General features: G+C 41.5%; 1 protein-coding gene across 5 annotated transcripts in view; it reads right to left on the bottom strand.

The window, feature by feature from the left end:
• Ptpn21 (protein tyrosine phosphatase non-receptor type 21) overlaps positions 1 to 14,950 on the bottom strand; it is a 61,907-nt gene that overhangs the window by 13,979 nt on the left and 32,978 nt on the right. For all 5 annotated transcript variants that reach the window (XR_012446069.1, XM_020180077.2, XM_074067377.1 and 2 more), the window contains 6 exons: positions 14,574 to 14,661; positions 14,021 to 14,109; positions 12,285 to 12,372; positions 11,551 to 11,630; positions 3,223 to 3,283; positions 2,545 to 2,629 (listed from right to left, as the gene is read on the bottom strand). Coding sequence is in view for 4 of the 5 variants with exons in the window: in XM_020180077.2 (XP_020035666.1) it covers positions 2,545 to 2,629; positions 3,223 to 3,283; positions 11,551 to 11,630; positions 12,285 to 12,372; positions 14,021 to 14,109; positions 14,574 to 14,661 (491 nt within the window). In the remaining variant the exon portion in view is untranslated. The remainder of the gene's footprint in view (positions 1 to 2,544; positions 2,630 to 3,222; positions 3,284 to 11,550; positions 11,631 to 12,284; positions 12,373 to 14,020; positions 14,110 to 14,573; positions 14,662 to 14,950) is intronic.

Raw genomic sequence — 14,950 nt, 5'->3', positions numbered from 1 at the left:
CTCCTCTCAAACCATCCAATCATTTGGGAGCCTGTTTTGTATAGAGGACTGTACCAAGAGTGGAAGAAGATAAAAATGACTAGAATACAGGCAAGTACAAGTTGAAAGGAGAAGAAACAGGGTTATAGGATTCTGGAGGAGGGAAGAACCGCTTCCAGCTTGGGCTAAATTGGTGGGGGCATGGAGTAGATAATTAGAACAACCTCACAGAAGATGCAGCAATCAAGGGGCCTTCCGGGGCAGGTGAGAGGGGTAGTCCAGCTTCCAAGGGTAGCTAGGACTCTGAGAGCACATAAAATTATACCTGTCTATCCCTTGAGGCTGGGCATAGCCATGTGACCAGTAATAGTCAAGGGAAGGTGAGCAGAGAGTTAAGAGCCAGTTTCTGTGTTCTCTTCCCCTGGCTCCCTGCCCAACAACATTCCAGATGGAGAAAGTCCCCCCAGCTCAGGTCCCTAAGGCAGGCTGAAAGGAGCACAGCCTGCCTGCCGGGACATAATGGACAGGTAACCTGAGCCACTGAGAATTTAGAATGTTGTTAGCACAGTGCAACTCAGCACATCCTGGCTGGATGGCAGGAGGGTACTTAGCATATGGGCATCTGGGTGATGATGCAGCATGGGCAAAGCCAGGGCCCATTCCTAGAGAGCTGGCCAGAGAAGAGCAAACTTTCAGCAGAAAATCAGATCAGAAGACAGGCTAAGGGAATATTGTGGAGAGTCATGAACATTAGGTGAAGGAATGACAAAGGTTAGCTGGCAGCCGGTGTCAGATGCGCCAGGGAGAGGGGAGACTGATGATACAATTCATGAGATGCAACAGCTACTAAAACATATGAAAGGAAAAAGGAGGGAATTGGATCAGAAGCAGGGGGACAGGGAGAAGAAGATATGGATGAAGTTACAGGTAATAGAATTATGAACTGGTTAGATGTCAAGGGCAAAAAGAAAATCAGCTTGACATGAAGTAAGGAATATAGGAAAGAACAGGCTTATAGAGTAGGGCAATGAGTTCAAATTTCCTATTTTAATTTTCAGCAAGTATTAATAGCTAATATCACTCCCTGAGTGCTTTCCATTTGCCAGGCACTCCACAGAGGGTTTCACATGCCCAGCTGTCACACCCTGTCACAACCCAGGGCTGAAGCACAGGAGAGCTGTCTCCCTCGTGGGAATGGGAATGTGGATGAGTCTGCTATGGAAGGTCCCAATGGGAAGCAGGAGAAGAAGTAGAAAGGTGCAGACAGGATTTAAGGACACTGAACAACAATGATGGAAGGAGGACCATGAAAATGGAAAAAAAAAATCCCAAGCCATTGTTTGAAGAGAGAGGGAAAAAAACCTATTAGGATAGTCATAGACCAAAGGAGAAGAATGAGTAGCAAAAAGACTGACAAGGCAGAGAAGACTAACCAGGCAGAGAAGACTAACAAGGCAGAGCTGCAGGGTAGGAGGGGCTGAGGTGCAAGTACAGATGGGCAGATGCCAGGAGGAGAGATCAGTAGTGAAATACAAAACTCCCAGAGGTGGATGCTCAGGATCCATAGCCCAGGCACTGCTCTCCTAGTGTCTACCACCCTGTACAGGCGTTCTCATCTATATGCACAAGCTCTGGCACAAGCAGTGCAGTCACACTCCATTCCATATGGGCTCCCACTCTCTTAACACCCATTTCTTCATTCTGTGCCGTGGCATTCAATACTCCTAAAGAGCAGCAGCCCCAGTCAAGGACTGTTGAAATCAGCCATCTCTTGAGGTCCAGAAAGCTCTTCTCAATGCCCCTAACAGCATGAGTCTGTCTTCCACTAAACAGCACAGTGATTGCCTGTGCTCTCACAACAAACATCGCATTCTCATTGCGTTCAAGTCATGTGTGCCTTTGCCTTACCCCCGTGACTACATTCAACATGTGAAATTACTCATCTACATCAACCTCTTGGCCTTTAGTACAACCTTCTTCACTGATTACAGAGTAAATGCTAAATAATGCTCAAGGTTCAGCATGGAGGCACTGTCACAAATATAGTTCCTGATGCTCATTATGTGAAAACTGAAGTATGCAATTGTTTAAACCTTTACAATGGGAAGTTCTCAGGCAGGGAAAAACAAAATGAGTCTGGACATCTTTTGCCAGAAATTAAAAAGCACTTTTAAAGGCTAATGAGGGCTGTGTATGGTGGCACATGTTTGTAATCCCAGCTTTTGGGGGAACAAAAGTGAGAGAATTGTGGGTTCAAGGCCAGCCTAGACTATATAGCAAGATGATGTCTCAAAAAAAAGGGCTAACGGGGGTAACGATTTTGAAGGAATTACAGCTGCCTGAATCTGGTATCATCTGAGCATCAAAATCTCACACTGCATACTTTCAGCCAAGAAAAAGAACTTGAATGTAAAGGCTTTTTCTATAAATCCAGAATGGCTATAACCGTGACAATTTGGGGTATAGCTTCAGTCCAAAACTATCTAGGCTTCAAAATTCTAGGTCTCCGCAGATTTTTTTCATAGTAGTAACTGTGCAAGACTTTGCAGAATTAGTGTACTTTACCTTGGGAAGAAGCATATGGCTCTGTGTAATGTCCGTTATAATGCAGCTGGGGTGGAGGAGTCATCACATAGGGCTGGGGCTTCGGCTGAGAAATGGAAAGGTGGACAGGGTTAAAACACATTGCCTGTGTAACAGAGGTAAAGTGATTCTCTGCTAGATTCTCTGTTAGAAACTTCCAAAGGCAGTTATACATGGAAACTACACACAGAAGACGCAGTCAGTCTTCCCGGATCTATCATTTTCAATGCCCCCACGGGGCAACGCCGAGCCCTATGCCCTGACACCAAGGACACTAGACAGCCCCAGAAAATATGCGTCCAAAACATTATGAACAAGAAGGGACACACACAAAACTTCTTGTGGTGATGTGAATATAAGAAGCTTCCGATCTTCTTAGATAAAGTCATCAAATAACTTCAATATCTATCGACTTATGATTACTCCTGCCTACTAGCTAAAATTTGTAGTATTTGGTTGGACCTAACATTTAAATATGCACAATGCGATAAATATTAGGTTTGAACCTATGAAAAAAATCACCATTTCTTTGGATAAAAGTGATCAAATAGCAAATCTTTGTGATTTGAACTCAAAATTAACACTACCAAAAAAGCACATTTTATTAAGGGAAATGATACGACTAAATGAAAAAAACATCATATTTTCCTTCTTTCTTACCAGAGACATCCTTGAAGATGACCTTCTCCTGAGTGGGTTCACAGTGACAGTCTGAGTTTGCCTATAAAAGAAGACAACTTTGAGACAAGTGGACACACTTCCTAATTCTACTAAAATAAATTAAGATATAGGAAGGTAAGACAAAGTAACCAGTCATGAACTGGAAAAAAGAAAAGGGAGTGAGCCACTGTCCTCACATGGGGCTTCAGCCCTCTTCTGCTGCCAAAATCCCACACACAACCTGGGGCACCTTCACCTGGACTATGAGAGGGACTGCGCACTGCCTTCCCCTGGCCTACCCAGGAAGAACCTCTGGAGTGGCCATAAGCAGGTGGGAGGAAAGACCAGGCTGTCTGTCCTGTGCGCTGGGCAAGGCAGTGTCTCCACTGAGAGTACTGACAGGGATGACCATGAACTGTCAGCCCAGAAGCTTCCTGTTGGAAGCACCTTAATTAATTAAAAGTCTGCTAACCATAGACTCTAAACAGAAGGAAAAGCTAAGTTTATAATTTTGGTGACTAAAGAGTTACATTTTCTCTAAGGGACTAAGTTACAGAAAGCAAGAAAGCAGAAAGTTGGTTCTCTGGGCCTGTAGTAAATCCATTTGCCTTGGATGAAGGGTGGCTCAGTGGTAGAGAACTCCCTAGCATTCCTGAGGACCTGGGCTAGATCCCCAGCACTCCAAAAAAGAAAAACAGCCACACTTTTCTCTGGTTAAATAGATATTTATAAAAGCAACTATAGGTATTAAGAGAGATGATTGATATTACTTGATAATTTGAGATTTTTAAACTATCCATATAGTCCCATGTTTGCATAAGCAACTAGGAACAAGAAACAGAAAAGTCTATTTGTCACTCTGTTGTTTTTAACAGAAGCAGGATTTTCTTTGTCATTGTTCTCGGTCAGTTTTATTGCAAATCACATCTAGGAACCTAAAAACATCAGATTCTTGACTTTGTTGATAACTTACATAATTTTGTAAAAGGACATTTTTTAAATCTTTTACCATCTGTTCAGCCTTCTGAGTTTACATGACATATAATTACTGATTATAAAGATATTTTATGACCTTGGGCTAATGTTTAAGGACTAATTACTAGAAAACCTATGATCACAAAGTGAACATTTAATCTGCACAGTTAGCATAATATCAAGCCTCTTTCCCTCTAAATTGGTATTATTTTTAGCTCTCTGATAACTGGTATCTTTATTCAGACCTTGAATTTATCTCATTTTTACAAGATGTTTAAGACAAAAATAAAACTAGTGGATACTAAGAACTAAGCATCAGGTGACTACAACTCTTTTACTAGGTGACTTCTTTACATCATTTCCTTTCCTTATTGCATAGTACACAGGTTAGTGATCAAGCACACATGTCTCTTTTCTAAAGGATACATCAGCCTTCCAGTATTCATGGTAGTGAGACAAATCTGCCCAGTGCACCTGGGCTTTTTCAAGAATATGCCTTAATTGCACACAAGACACTGAGTTTTGTTACTTTGAAATTTACGTTGTCTCTGACTATCCTCCATAGTCAGGGCTAGGGTTAGACACACTGGAGTCTCTTGAGCTCTATATTCAGTTTATGAGAGACTCACTAGGTGAATTGAATTTTTTAAAGTGCCATAACTTCAAAAACAGAAAAAGGGCTGATGGTAGAATATGCTATCAACAATAAATTCCAACATTTCTACAGGTGCCCAACCTAGAGCAAAAATAAAACTTCAGTGTGTTAAGAAACCCTATAAGGGAGGTCCAGTTATTATCCTGATTTTACAGATGAGGAAAGTGATACTTAGATTAAGTACGTCACTCCTGGTCACATGGCAAACAAGTGGCAGAACCAGTGGTGGAACAAGCTGGTCTGTCAGATTTCTGAGAGTACTCTCTGACATTTGTCTGATCCCCTCCCCTACCCAACTACTTTGTCAGCACCATGGAAGCAGAAGACATCACCAGTGCCCAGCACAATGCCTGGCACACAAGAATCCCTAACGTGCGTGTTGGACAAATGATAACACAGTGAGTGAGGCTGAAGTTGTGCTCATTACTGAGCATTTACAGTCAAGCTCATATTTGTAACACTTTGCTTTGTGAGGTGCCTTTCAATCATTCATATCTTTACTTATACTTAGTAAAGAGGAGAGTTTGATGAGCAAAATGTGTTGGATAGTGGAAATACCTAGAGAGTGACTTTCCTCTTGAGCTTTCCATAGAGTAACAAAGAACAAAGCTCATCTCCCTCTCTATTCTAGGGTAAGCAGAGCTGCATATCCAGGCTGCTTCAAGGTCTCTGGTCTGCCTCTAAGATGTCTGCCTCCACTTGCTATGGATCCCTCCTGGTGTAGCTCCCTGATGCTCTGGCAGGACAAGGGACTGGCAGAGATCATCCCAGGTTTCAGATGGGAGGGACTGGCTTCACTGGAGGTCCGTGACGTGTGCTTTTCTAGGGTGATATTGACCTTCATCTACCCAAAGGTCTGCTCAGAAATCAGTGCTACCTCTCTCCAGCTCTACCTCTACCAGGTCCCTGTGCCCAGGTCTTGTTGGGGAGGAAGGGGAGATATCACATCCATTGTCTGGCCCAGTGGCTGCCCCTGCACTCCTCTAACCTCTTACTGCCCTGCTCCTTCCCAGGGATCCATGGGAACCACTGAGTCTTCTCCACACCTTGGGACCAGAGGTCTGGAAGAGGAGCATGCTGTTCCATCTTTTTTCAGGTTTCCTACAGTCCTGTCAAGACTGCAGTAGGCCTAGAAGATGGGGCCGTCCAGGCCAGGGAGGATGGAATGAGAGGGATCTACTCTAGTCAGTCTCCTGATCACAAAAGTCTCCTGAACAGAGGAAATTTTTGTCTCCTTAAAGCCCTAAACTGCAGGGGGACTTTCAGCCACCCTCTCAGTATGCTCAGCCACCAGCACAATGCTAATAGAAATCCAGGTTTCTGGATTTTCAGGCTGAGAATTTAGCCCACAAAGAGAAGAGAGGAAAGCCCCTGCCCTGAGATGCCTCCCATCTTCCAGTCTTTTCCTCATATAAATTAGGGATGCTGATTACAGCATGACCAGAGCTGGGACTTTGGATGGGGAAGAGAGACTTGAAAGAAGCATTCTGACCTAATTGATTGATATTAACTCATTTAACTCCTAATCCAACCACAAAAGAAATGTCAACTAAAGGTCCTATCATCCCTATTTTCTAAATAAAAAAGGTAAACTCCTAAGTAACATTTTAAAGCTTGGGTGACATAAAAAGATGATTCCTGCAGTACTTTTCTGATGGGTTGTGGCAGGTAGACTGATAAATCACATTACTGTATGTATACTACAGTTACATGAATCACCTAAGACCGTCCAACACCATTACATTGTAGATCAGGGCTGGATATAGGACACTGTCAGAGAAAAGTCCTCCTTCTTACGCAAGTAGACTACATCTCTAAGCCACCAGGTGCCCTGCCTGAGCCAGGTATCCAGAATCCACTGTCCAGTTCCAGGCCAGCTGCAGCTTTGTTATCTGCCCTGTCACACTTGAGTTTACCCACCTGACCATGAAAAGTCTACTGATACTTCAGAATCATTATAATATTAAATGTGACTAAACAATCCACATTGAGAACCTTAAAGGAAATGGCCATTAAAACTAAAGTTATTTTCAGTTTTATTACCCATCAAAATATTAAAAGCTAGTATTAAAAGCTTCACTTACTTTATATGGGAAATAAATATACACAATGAAATATGTTCATTTCACACAGAATGAATCATAAACAAATTATACAGGAATAGCTCATGGACATGGGCTTCTATAATACGCTAAATATACACAGATTTAAAACCAAATATGGAAAATAGCCCCTTGTACATAATTATTCCGCTTTTTTAAAGAATCAAATGTTCTTTATATGGGTATAATATATGCAACTAGCAATGATATTAATGTGGTTTTATTCACACTTGCCAATAAATAGCAATATTTTAAAAACTAGATTTGTAAGACTGTACTACTTACCACAAATAATCATTTGTTGCTTTTCTCTGAATTTTAAAATCATTACTAGATGATGATTTGCCAAAAAAAAATGTTTTTTTAAAAATGCATTAACAACCAATATGGATGCCCACCAGAAGGACAGATTTTATGGTTTAGTCAAAATGATTCATTCCCCACTATTTTCCAGAAAAAGAATGAACTGAGATAATTATGGTCCGTTATGAACAGTCTTAAATTTATGAAAGGCATTAAAATGAAAACACTGTGTTCTAATAGATTTCCTACCTACTGCCTGAATCTTAGAATACATTTCTGCATAGAAATAATGTCACACATGGCTGTGTAGGCAGGCCAGCCCATAGGAACCCCAAATGCAATCAATGATCCTGGAACTACCATCCAGGATCATTACAGTGGCACAACTGACTCTAACCACCAGGGGGCAAACTTCCATATGCAATCACACCCACTTCTCCAAGTGGAAGCCAGCAGAAAAACCTGGTCATGCCACCAAGAACAAAATCATGCCATTTTCAGGACAGTATATGGAACTGGAAACTATTATGTTAAGAGAAATAAGTCACACTCAAAAAGACAATATTATATGTTATCTGTCATATAAGGAATTTGGGAGGTAGGACATGAAAGTGTAAGAGGGTCTATTAGAGATGTCTATTTGACATCTATTAGAGATGTCAAAAGGGGATAGGGCGTGGGAGATGAAAAAGGGTAATAGAGGGATGGATATCATCAAAGCAGATTGTATGCATGTATAAAAATAACAGGGCTGGAAGTGTGGCTCAAGTGGTAAAGCACCTGCCTAACAAACACGAGGCCCTGAGTTCAAACCCTAATACCACCAAAAAATAAGAAAAAAAAAATGTCCTAATAAGACCCATTACTTTGTACAATTAATATAGGCTAATTTAAAAAGGCTGCTCATATCCATGAAGAAATCAGGGTTCCTCCTCCCCAACAGTACTTGACAAAAACCCATCACCAAACTAGTGGGGAGCATTAGACAGAAAGGTGTGCGAGGCAGGGAGAGGACAGGCCTTAGTGCCATCACTAGATGACACTGTCCTATGAGACAGCCCTGCCTATCCTCTTTGAAATGCTGCTCCTGAGCAGGTTCTTTCACACCCTGTAAAACAGAACCTCTGACAACCGGCCCCCTTCCTTCCTGGCACAAAAGGACAAAAAGACTTCCCTATGCCCCCAATTTACAGTTGGTATTTAATGACAATCGGGCAAAGGGCAAAAGGGCTTTTCTCCTCTGTGGTTCCCATCACCATTGGACTCAGACTTCCACCATTCACTAAGCCCTCATGACCAGGCAGTGCCTTGCCAGACAAGGGACATGAGGACTAGCAAGGAGACCCTGCCCTCATGGAGCTTCATTGGACAAAAGAGACAAATCAAATCCACGTGACAGCATCAGACACAAAATCCACTATCGGTCTAGCAGAATGGCTACAGTCTTACTGCTCCCATTTACAAGATGAATGGCAGTGGTGCAAGTCTCCAGACCTTCATTGATACCGAGGCAGTAATAAGAATGTGCGAAACGGTGACTATGTGGATTACAGGAGATAAAAAGCTCTCAGCGTGCTGCCTGACACAGAGCAAACATTTACTGAGCTACTGTAATGAATTATTAGAATCATCATTATAAAAGAGATGGAAGAAACTAGAACTTTCAGAGTAGTATTAAGAACTAAGCAAACTAAACACTTGGTGGAGCCCACCTGGGATAGCTCAATTTAAAATTAGATTTTAAAGAAAAGTAAAGAGTCTGCCAGATACAAGGAGGAAGGGCGTTCCAGCACCAGCTTGGGCTATAAGAGGAATGCCCCAATTAGTAGCAATGGATTCTGAGAGCCAGAATTGAGGATCAGCAGGGCCAGCCCCAATAAGCCAGAGATGGAGGACTACAGGAGGGTACCCTTAATTCTGTAGCCAGGAAGGTAGGAAACATGCTCAGATTTGGTCCTGACCCAAACTGAGCAACGCTACGTCTTTTGCTCATGTATCCTGAAGAATGAAGAGGCAGGGAGGCCAGATGCGAGGCAGCAGCTGTGGTGCAGTAAGAGAGGCCAGCATAATGAAAAGTTGGGGAGGTGGGGGCTGGTGTGTGGCACAAGTGGCAAAGCACCTGCATAGCAAGCTCAAGGCTCAAACCCCAGAACCAACACACACACACACACACACACACACACACACGCACACACAGAATATTGTAATGATTAAGAAAAACCTTTCAGTCTCAGTTTCTATGTGACTTTGCTGGGAAGCCATTCCTAACTTGGCAGTTCAGGGTGAGCTACCTTTATCCTAAGGCATCACAGACACCCTGAAGCACAGCTCTTAATACATGTTTCTGTAGACCTGTTCAACAATTTCATCAAGGCCTACAGTGAGCCAGACACTTGCGTGACACTGGGAATATGGCAGTTAAGTTGGGGAGAGTGTCTGTCACCATGCATGGCTGTGGGGCTTGCCTGCCAGTAGGAAATACAGACAATAAACAAGTAAACAAACATACAAATTTAGGTGGTGCCAAGTGCTATAAAGAAGAACAAAGCAAGGTGAGGGAATCGGTAGAGATAGGTAATAATGGACGAGGGTGACAAAAGGTAGTCCAAGGCACATCTGAAGAAAGGGCACGATAAGGCCCTGGGTTCAAACCCCAGTGCCGCCAAAAAAAAAAAAAAAAAAAAAAAGGGCACATCTCACCAGGTGTGGTGGCACCTGCAATCCCAGCACTCAAGAGACTAATGCAGGAAGATTGTAAGCTCAAGGCCATCCTGAGCTACAGAGCACATCTGATCAGACACCTGGTAGCAGTGAGGGAGCAAGGCATGAGGAAACAATCATTCCAGGAAAGAAGGAGCACGCACACTATCCCTAAACGCAGATGCTCACAGTCAGCAAGGATGCTAGCAGGCTGAACAAAATGAGCCAGGAGGAGGGTAAAGGAACACGATCAGAACTGGGCAAGGACCACATCAAGTACAGCCTCGTACATTTGTTGTAAGTTAGATTCATTGAATGCCAAAGGGCAGGGGGCTTCAGAAGAGTGGTAGGATCTGACTCACATTAAATAAGATCATTCCAGCTGACTTATGGAAAATAAGCCACAAGTGGGGAGGCACAGAACAGAGAACATCAGAAGGCTACAGCATTGTCAGCAAAGGGATGATAAAAATGGTCAGATTTCACATTCGTCTTGAAGACAGAGCTGGCAGGGCTTGCTGATGAATTGGATGTGGAATGAAAGAGAAATAAGAGTCAAGTACAACTTTTAGGTATGAGGCCTGAACGACGAAGTGAGCACAGCATGCTGCCACTTGTCAACGTGGACAACAGTAAGGAAGAAGCAGGCTAGAGACAGGAAGAGGAGGAGATGGGGGGGCCTGCTTTACGTGTATCAAATTGAGATGCCTTGAAGATTCCCAGAAGAGCATGTCAAGTAGGCAGATGCTGGAGCAGAGAGCTTGGGAGAAGGCTGGCCAGAGGTAAAATCTGATGCACTGCTAACAAAGAAGGCCCAAGGCTGGTGAAGCCCCTTATGGAGAAGAGATGCAGATGAGTTTCAGCGGTGACCCAGCAAAGAGGACTAAGAGCAAACAGCTTAGAGTGAGGAAACCCAGGGGGGGCTTGCTGTCCTGGCGGTGGTCAGAGGTTCAGTGCTGTGGGGCATTCAAAACACAGAATTGAGATGACACCATGTAGAAGGCCACCTGATCATGGCAAGCAGAGTCAGTAGTGTGGTCCTCAGGGGAGAAGCCAAATGTACAAGGCTTTTGAAGAAGTCTGCTATGAAGGAAAGCAGGGACATGGCGCTGGGACTAGACTGGAACACAGAACGAAGGACACCTGTTTCACAGTTGAAATATCACAGTGTGTTTGAATGCTGTGGGAGCAATCTGGCAGAATGGGAAACCCATGTGGGCTACTAAATGATACACTAGGATAAAGGAAAAGAAATTCTTCAAATGGCCAGAAAAGCTGAATAATCTTCACTCAAAATGCTGACCAGGACATCAATTAAAAAAAAAGTAGTATCCCCTTTTTTTTAACTGTTAAGAATTAGAATAGTTCTAATACTTATTTTTTAAAAAACTCTTAGAGGCATAACTGTAGTTATTCGAAGTTGTTCCAAAGCCAAAGTGAGAAAGAAACTGGTATGTCATTTTAATAAACAGAGATTATTACAAAGTTGTCAAAAAACTTATCTGATAGCTTTCTAGATGATACAATAAGGCTCAGGATTATTATTTCTAAATTTATTATTTTCTACAGCTCTCATGAGCAGAACATACTCACAGGGTGCACTGGTTTAGCCTGTAAAACTTGTGCCGTGCAACACAGAGCCTCCACACGTATTTTGCTGTTTCCATGTCTTCCTGGGAAACAAAACACGCATAAAGTAATATGAAAGAACACACACAACATAATACTTTTAATGAAGAGTTTGCCCAAGAATAAGACACAATTGGGTGACATATTATACCAAAGTAACTTTCCACTGTTCTATCATATCAACGCTACAAGTAGAATTTAAGTTATGAAGACAAAATAATCTGTTCTGAGAGTCTGATATTAAACAATTTCAAAAACACGTCCAAATTTAAAACTTAAAAAAATCAACTTTTATTCTTGACAAATATACTCAAAGACTTTTTAAACAAAACATGTGATTCAAGGACTCAGTATCGCTTTTGTCAAGAGAGCAAAGCAAATAACTGTTAAATAGCATTTCTGCAGAGCTGTTCATTATCAGTGGAAATAACATACTGGAGCTTACTTTCTCCCCACTCAGTCTCTTTGTTTAATTCAAAGGTCACCTTGATCAGAAGTGCTTACTGAACGAGTCATTCTTTCACCCAATATATCTACCAGACAACTTCGTTCTGCCAAGTGCCATTTTGCCCTTCGTGTATCATACAATTGTGAAATAGTGTCACTAACACTACCCCTCCCCAAGCACGCAAAGGCCCACAAATGCTAATTTACTCACTTTTAGGAAAGCATCCTACAGATCTCTACTGTCTACTCACAGTTTGAAATTGGATGGTCTCCTCTTTATTTGCCAGCTCTAATGCAAAAAAGGACTTGTTGTGGGACATGTTAGCAATGTCATGCCACCTAAAGAACAGCAGAAAATGGCAACGTGAGTGTGCCCAAATGTGCACTAGAGACACCCAGCCCATAACCGTGCCTGAAATTTGATGCATAAGCTGATATTGGTTAACCATTTTTGAAACAAAACAGTTGTTTAATCAGCTAGCACGAATTTCCTAACTGAAGTGACAGTGGCTAATTGCAAAAAAGGAAATGAATATACAGTAAAAGAAGGAAAAGAATATTCAAAAGATGTAAAATAGTTATCCTTATTTGCTAGATTACTTTGATGATCAAAGATCCCTAGCTAGCTTACAGCAACTGCCTAGCAAAAGTGAGGCCCTGAGTTCAAACCCCAGTCCTGCTGTTATTACAATGCCAGAAACTGCATCAGGACCTAAGGATACTAAAATCAGGAAAGCGGTACTTTGCTCAAATGGGCACTTTTGAAGGTTGAGCGTGCAAGAGATAATACAGGGTAGAATGAGGCACAAAAGCAGGAGAGGAGTGCTCTGAAAAGCTTCAGGATGAAGATAAAGTTAACTGAACTATTCTGAGAGTGTTCACTGCAACACAAAACTAGCACGTACTTTTTTAAAATCATATTTAGCTTTATTAGTATTTGATTTTATTACATAACTGTGTAATTTTATAAAAGGGAAACATGGCTCTGGAATAAAACATTTAACCTGGTTTCTCCCTTCTCATTATGCAATACAGGTTAATTAGCCCTTCTCTGAACTGCTGGGGTCAGAAGTTTGTCAGATTTTGGAATAATTACATAGATCACCAGTTGAGCATCCCAATCTAAAATTCCAAAAATGATAAGCTCCAAAATCTTAACTTTTTGTGTGTGTGTGCAGCATTCAGCACAGTTATCTAGCTAATGATAAATTACTCAATAAATGGTAGACAAAGGAACCAAAAAACAAAAGTGATGCTTTAACACTTTATCAAAACAATATAAAATTTAATTTTTTTATCAAGAAAACATAAAATCTGCAAGTGATTCAATGAAATGACTCTGTGGATTTTCTAAGATTAGAGATTTTAAGGAATTAATGTTGTAATTGAACACGGCTCTATTTGCCATGTAAAAGATTTAAGTTGGAACACAGAATACTAAAAAGGAAAGTTAAGCAATCTGCAAATTCACTGTTAAGAAATTACACACCACAGTATGCACATCATTAATACATCTTTTGTCTTTTCCACTACTACACTCCAAGATTTCCACAAAACAGATGAGAAGTCAACATTACAAAAAATAATTGAAACTTGCTAAGATGTTGGTATTTTAGGAATTTTGTTATGTAACTAAAGTCAAAAGGAGGCTCTAGATTTTCCACAACAAATAGCCCTAGAAACTAGAGCTCAAATAAAAAATTTACCTCAAAACAAAGAATGGTCTCCATATGGCAGGAACAGGGTCACACATTCTTAAGTACTTTATAAGTAGGCCATCATTATTAGCACTATTTTCTGCACATCTGGTTTTGAAGAAAGTGGTGTACTAATGAACCACTGCATTCAGATGGTATTTTACTTCAGGAAGGAAATTATTTCCATTTCTAATGAGCACTTGGGGTTGGGGAGGAACTTGTGAGCACTAATCCGGATGCATCACCAACAGTAGCCATAGAACATAGGCAGAAAAAGGTAAGAAAAATACCTAAATATAACAGGAGGCCTTCCATTCTTGTGTTTCACAAAGATACCTTCAAGACATGCTCCAATGGATATGTCACTTCCTTGGCTATCCTGAGAGGAGAAAGCAGGGGAAAAAACTCAGGAAGCAGATGCATAGGAACTGCAACAAACTACTCCACTTTGCTGATCTTGTTTCCAAGATATTCAGTCTTCAGAAAAACAAAGAATATAAATGTGCTTTCTTATAAATAGTATGAAAATAAAGAATTTGGACTCTTAGGGACCATTTTGCAGCAGGAACTGCAAAACTGGAATGTGTTTTACAACAAAAATTCTGGTCACAAGGACCCCAGCTTTTAAGTTTCCAGGTTGCTTTTTTCATATCAGGGCATCCTCAAGCTTCCTCACTATCTCTCAAATTGCTAAGCCTTTTTTTTTTTGGAGATGGAGTTTCACATGTTACCCAGACTACCTCAAACTGCAGTCTCCCAAATAGATGAGACTACAGGCACATACCACCATGCCTGACTGCCGAGCCTAACTGTAGAGCACCCCAGCTTTAAAGTCCCACTTACCTTGGCAGGGTAGCTCTCTTCTCCATAGCCATCCATTCTCTCCACCTCCTGCATGTACAGCATTTCAGCATCAGGAGCTGTGAGCCCTCTGCAACCCAAAAGACATTAGTGAGATTGTTCACAAAACCAAAATTTTTAAAAATACAGCTTCTTTCATGAAGGTTACATATCAATTTAGCATAAAACATTATAAGCATTTCAGGCTTCAAAGTATCTATAACTGGTTATATTGATCCTTCAATATTTAGCAAAAACAGACTCTGCCAAGCAATGTGCTGAATGTTAAGGATGAGCTCTAAGATCCTACCCTTATAGTTTAGGCAGGCCAGAGTAGGGGCAAGGAATGAAGTAAGACCTACAATATTTGAAGTGAATGC

This window comes from Castor canadensis, chromosome 3, assembly GCF_047511655.1.
Source record: "Castor canadensis chromosome 3, mCasCan1.hap1v2, whole genome shotgun sequence".
NCBI lineage: Eukaryota > Metazoa > Chordata > Mammalia > Rodentia > Castoridae > Castor > Castor canadensis.
This window is presented reverse-complemented; position numbering and strand designations above follow the sequence as displayed.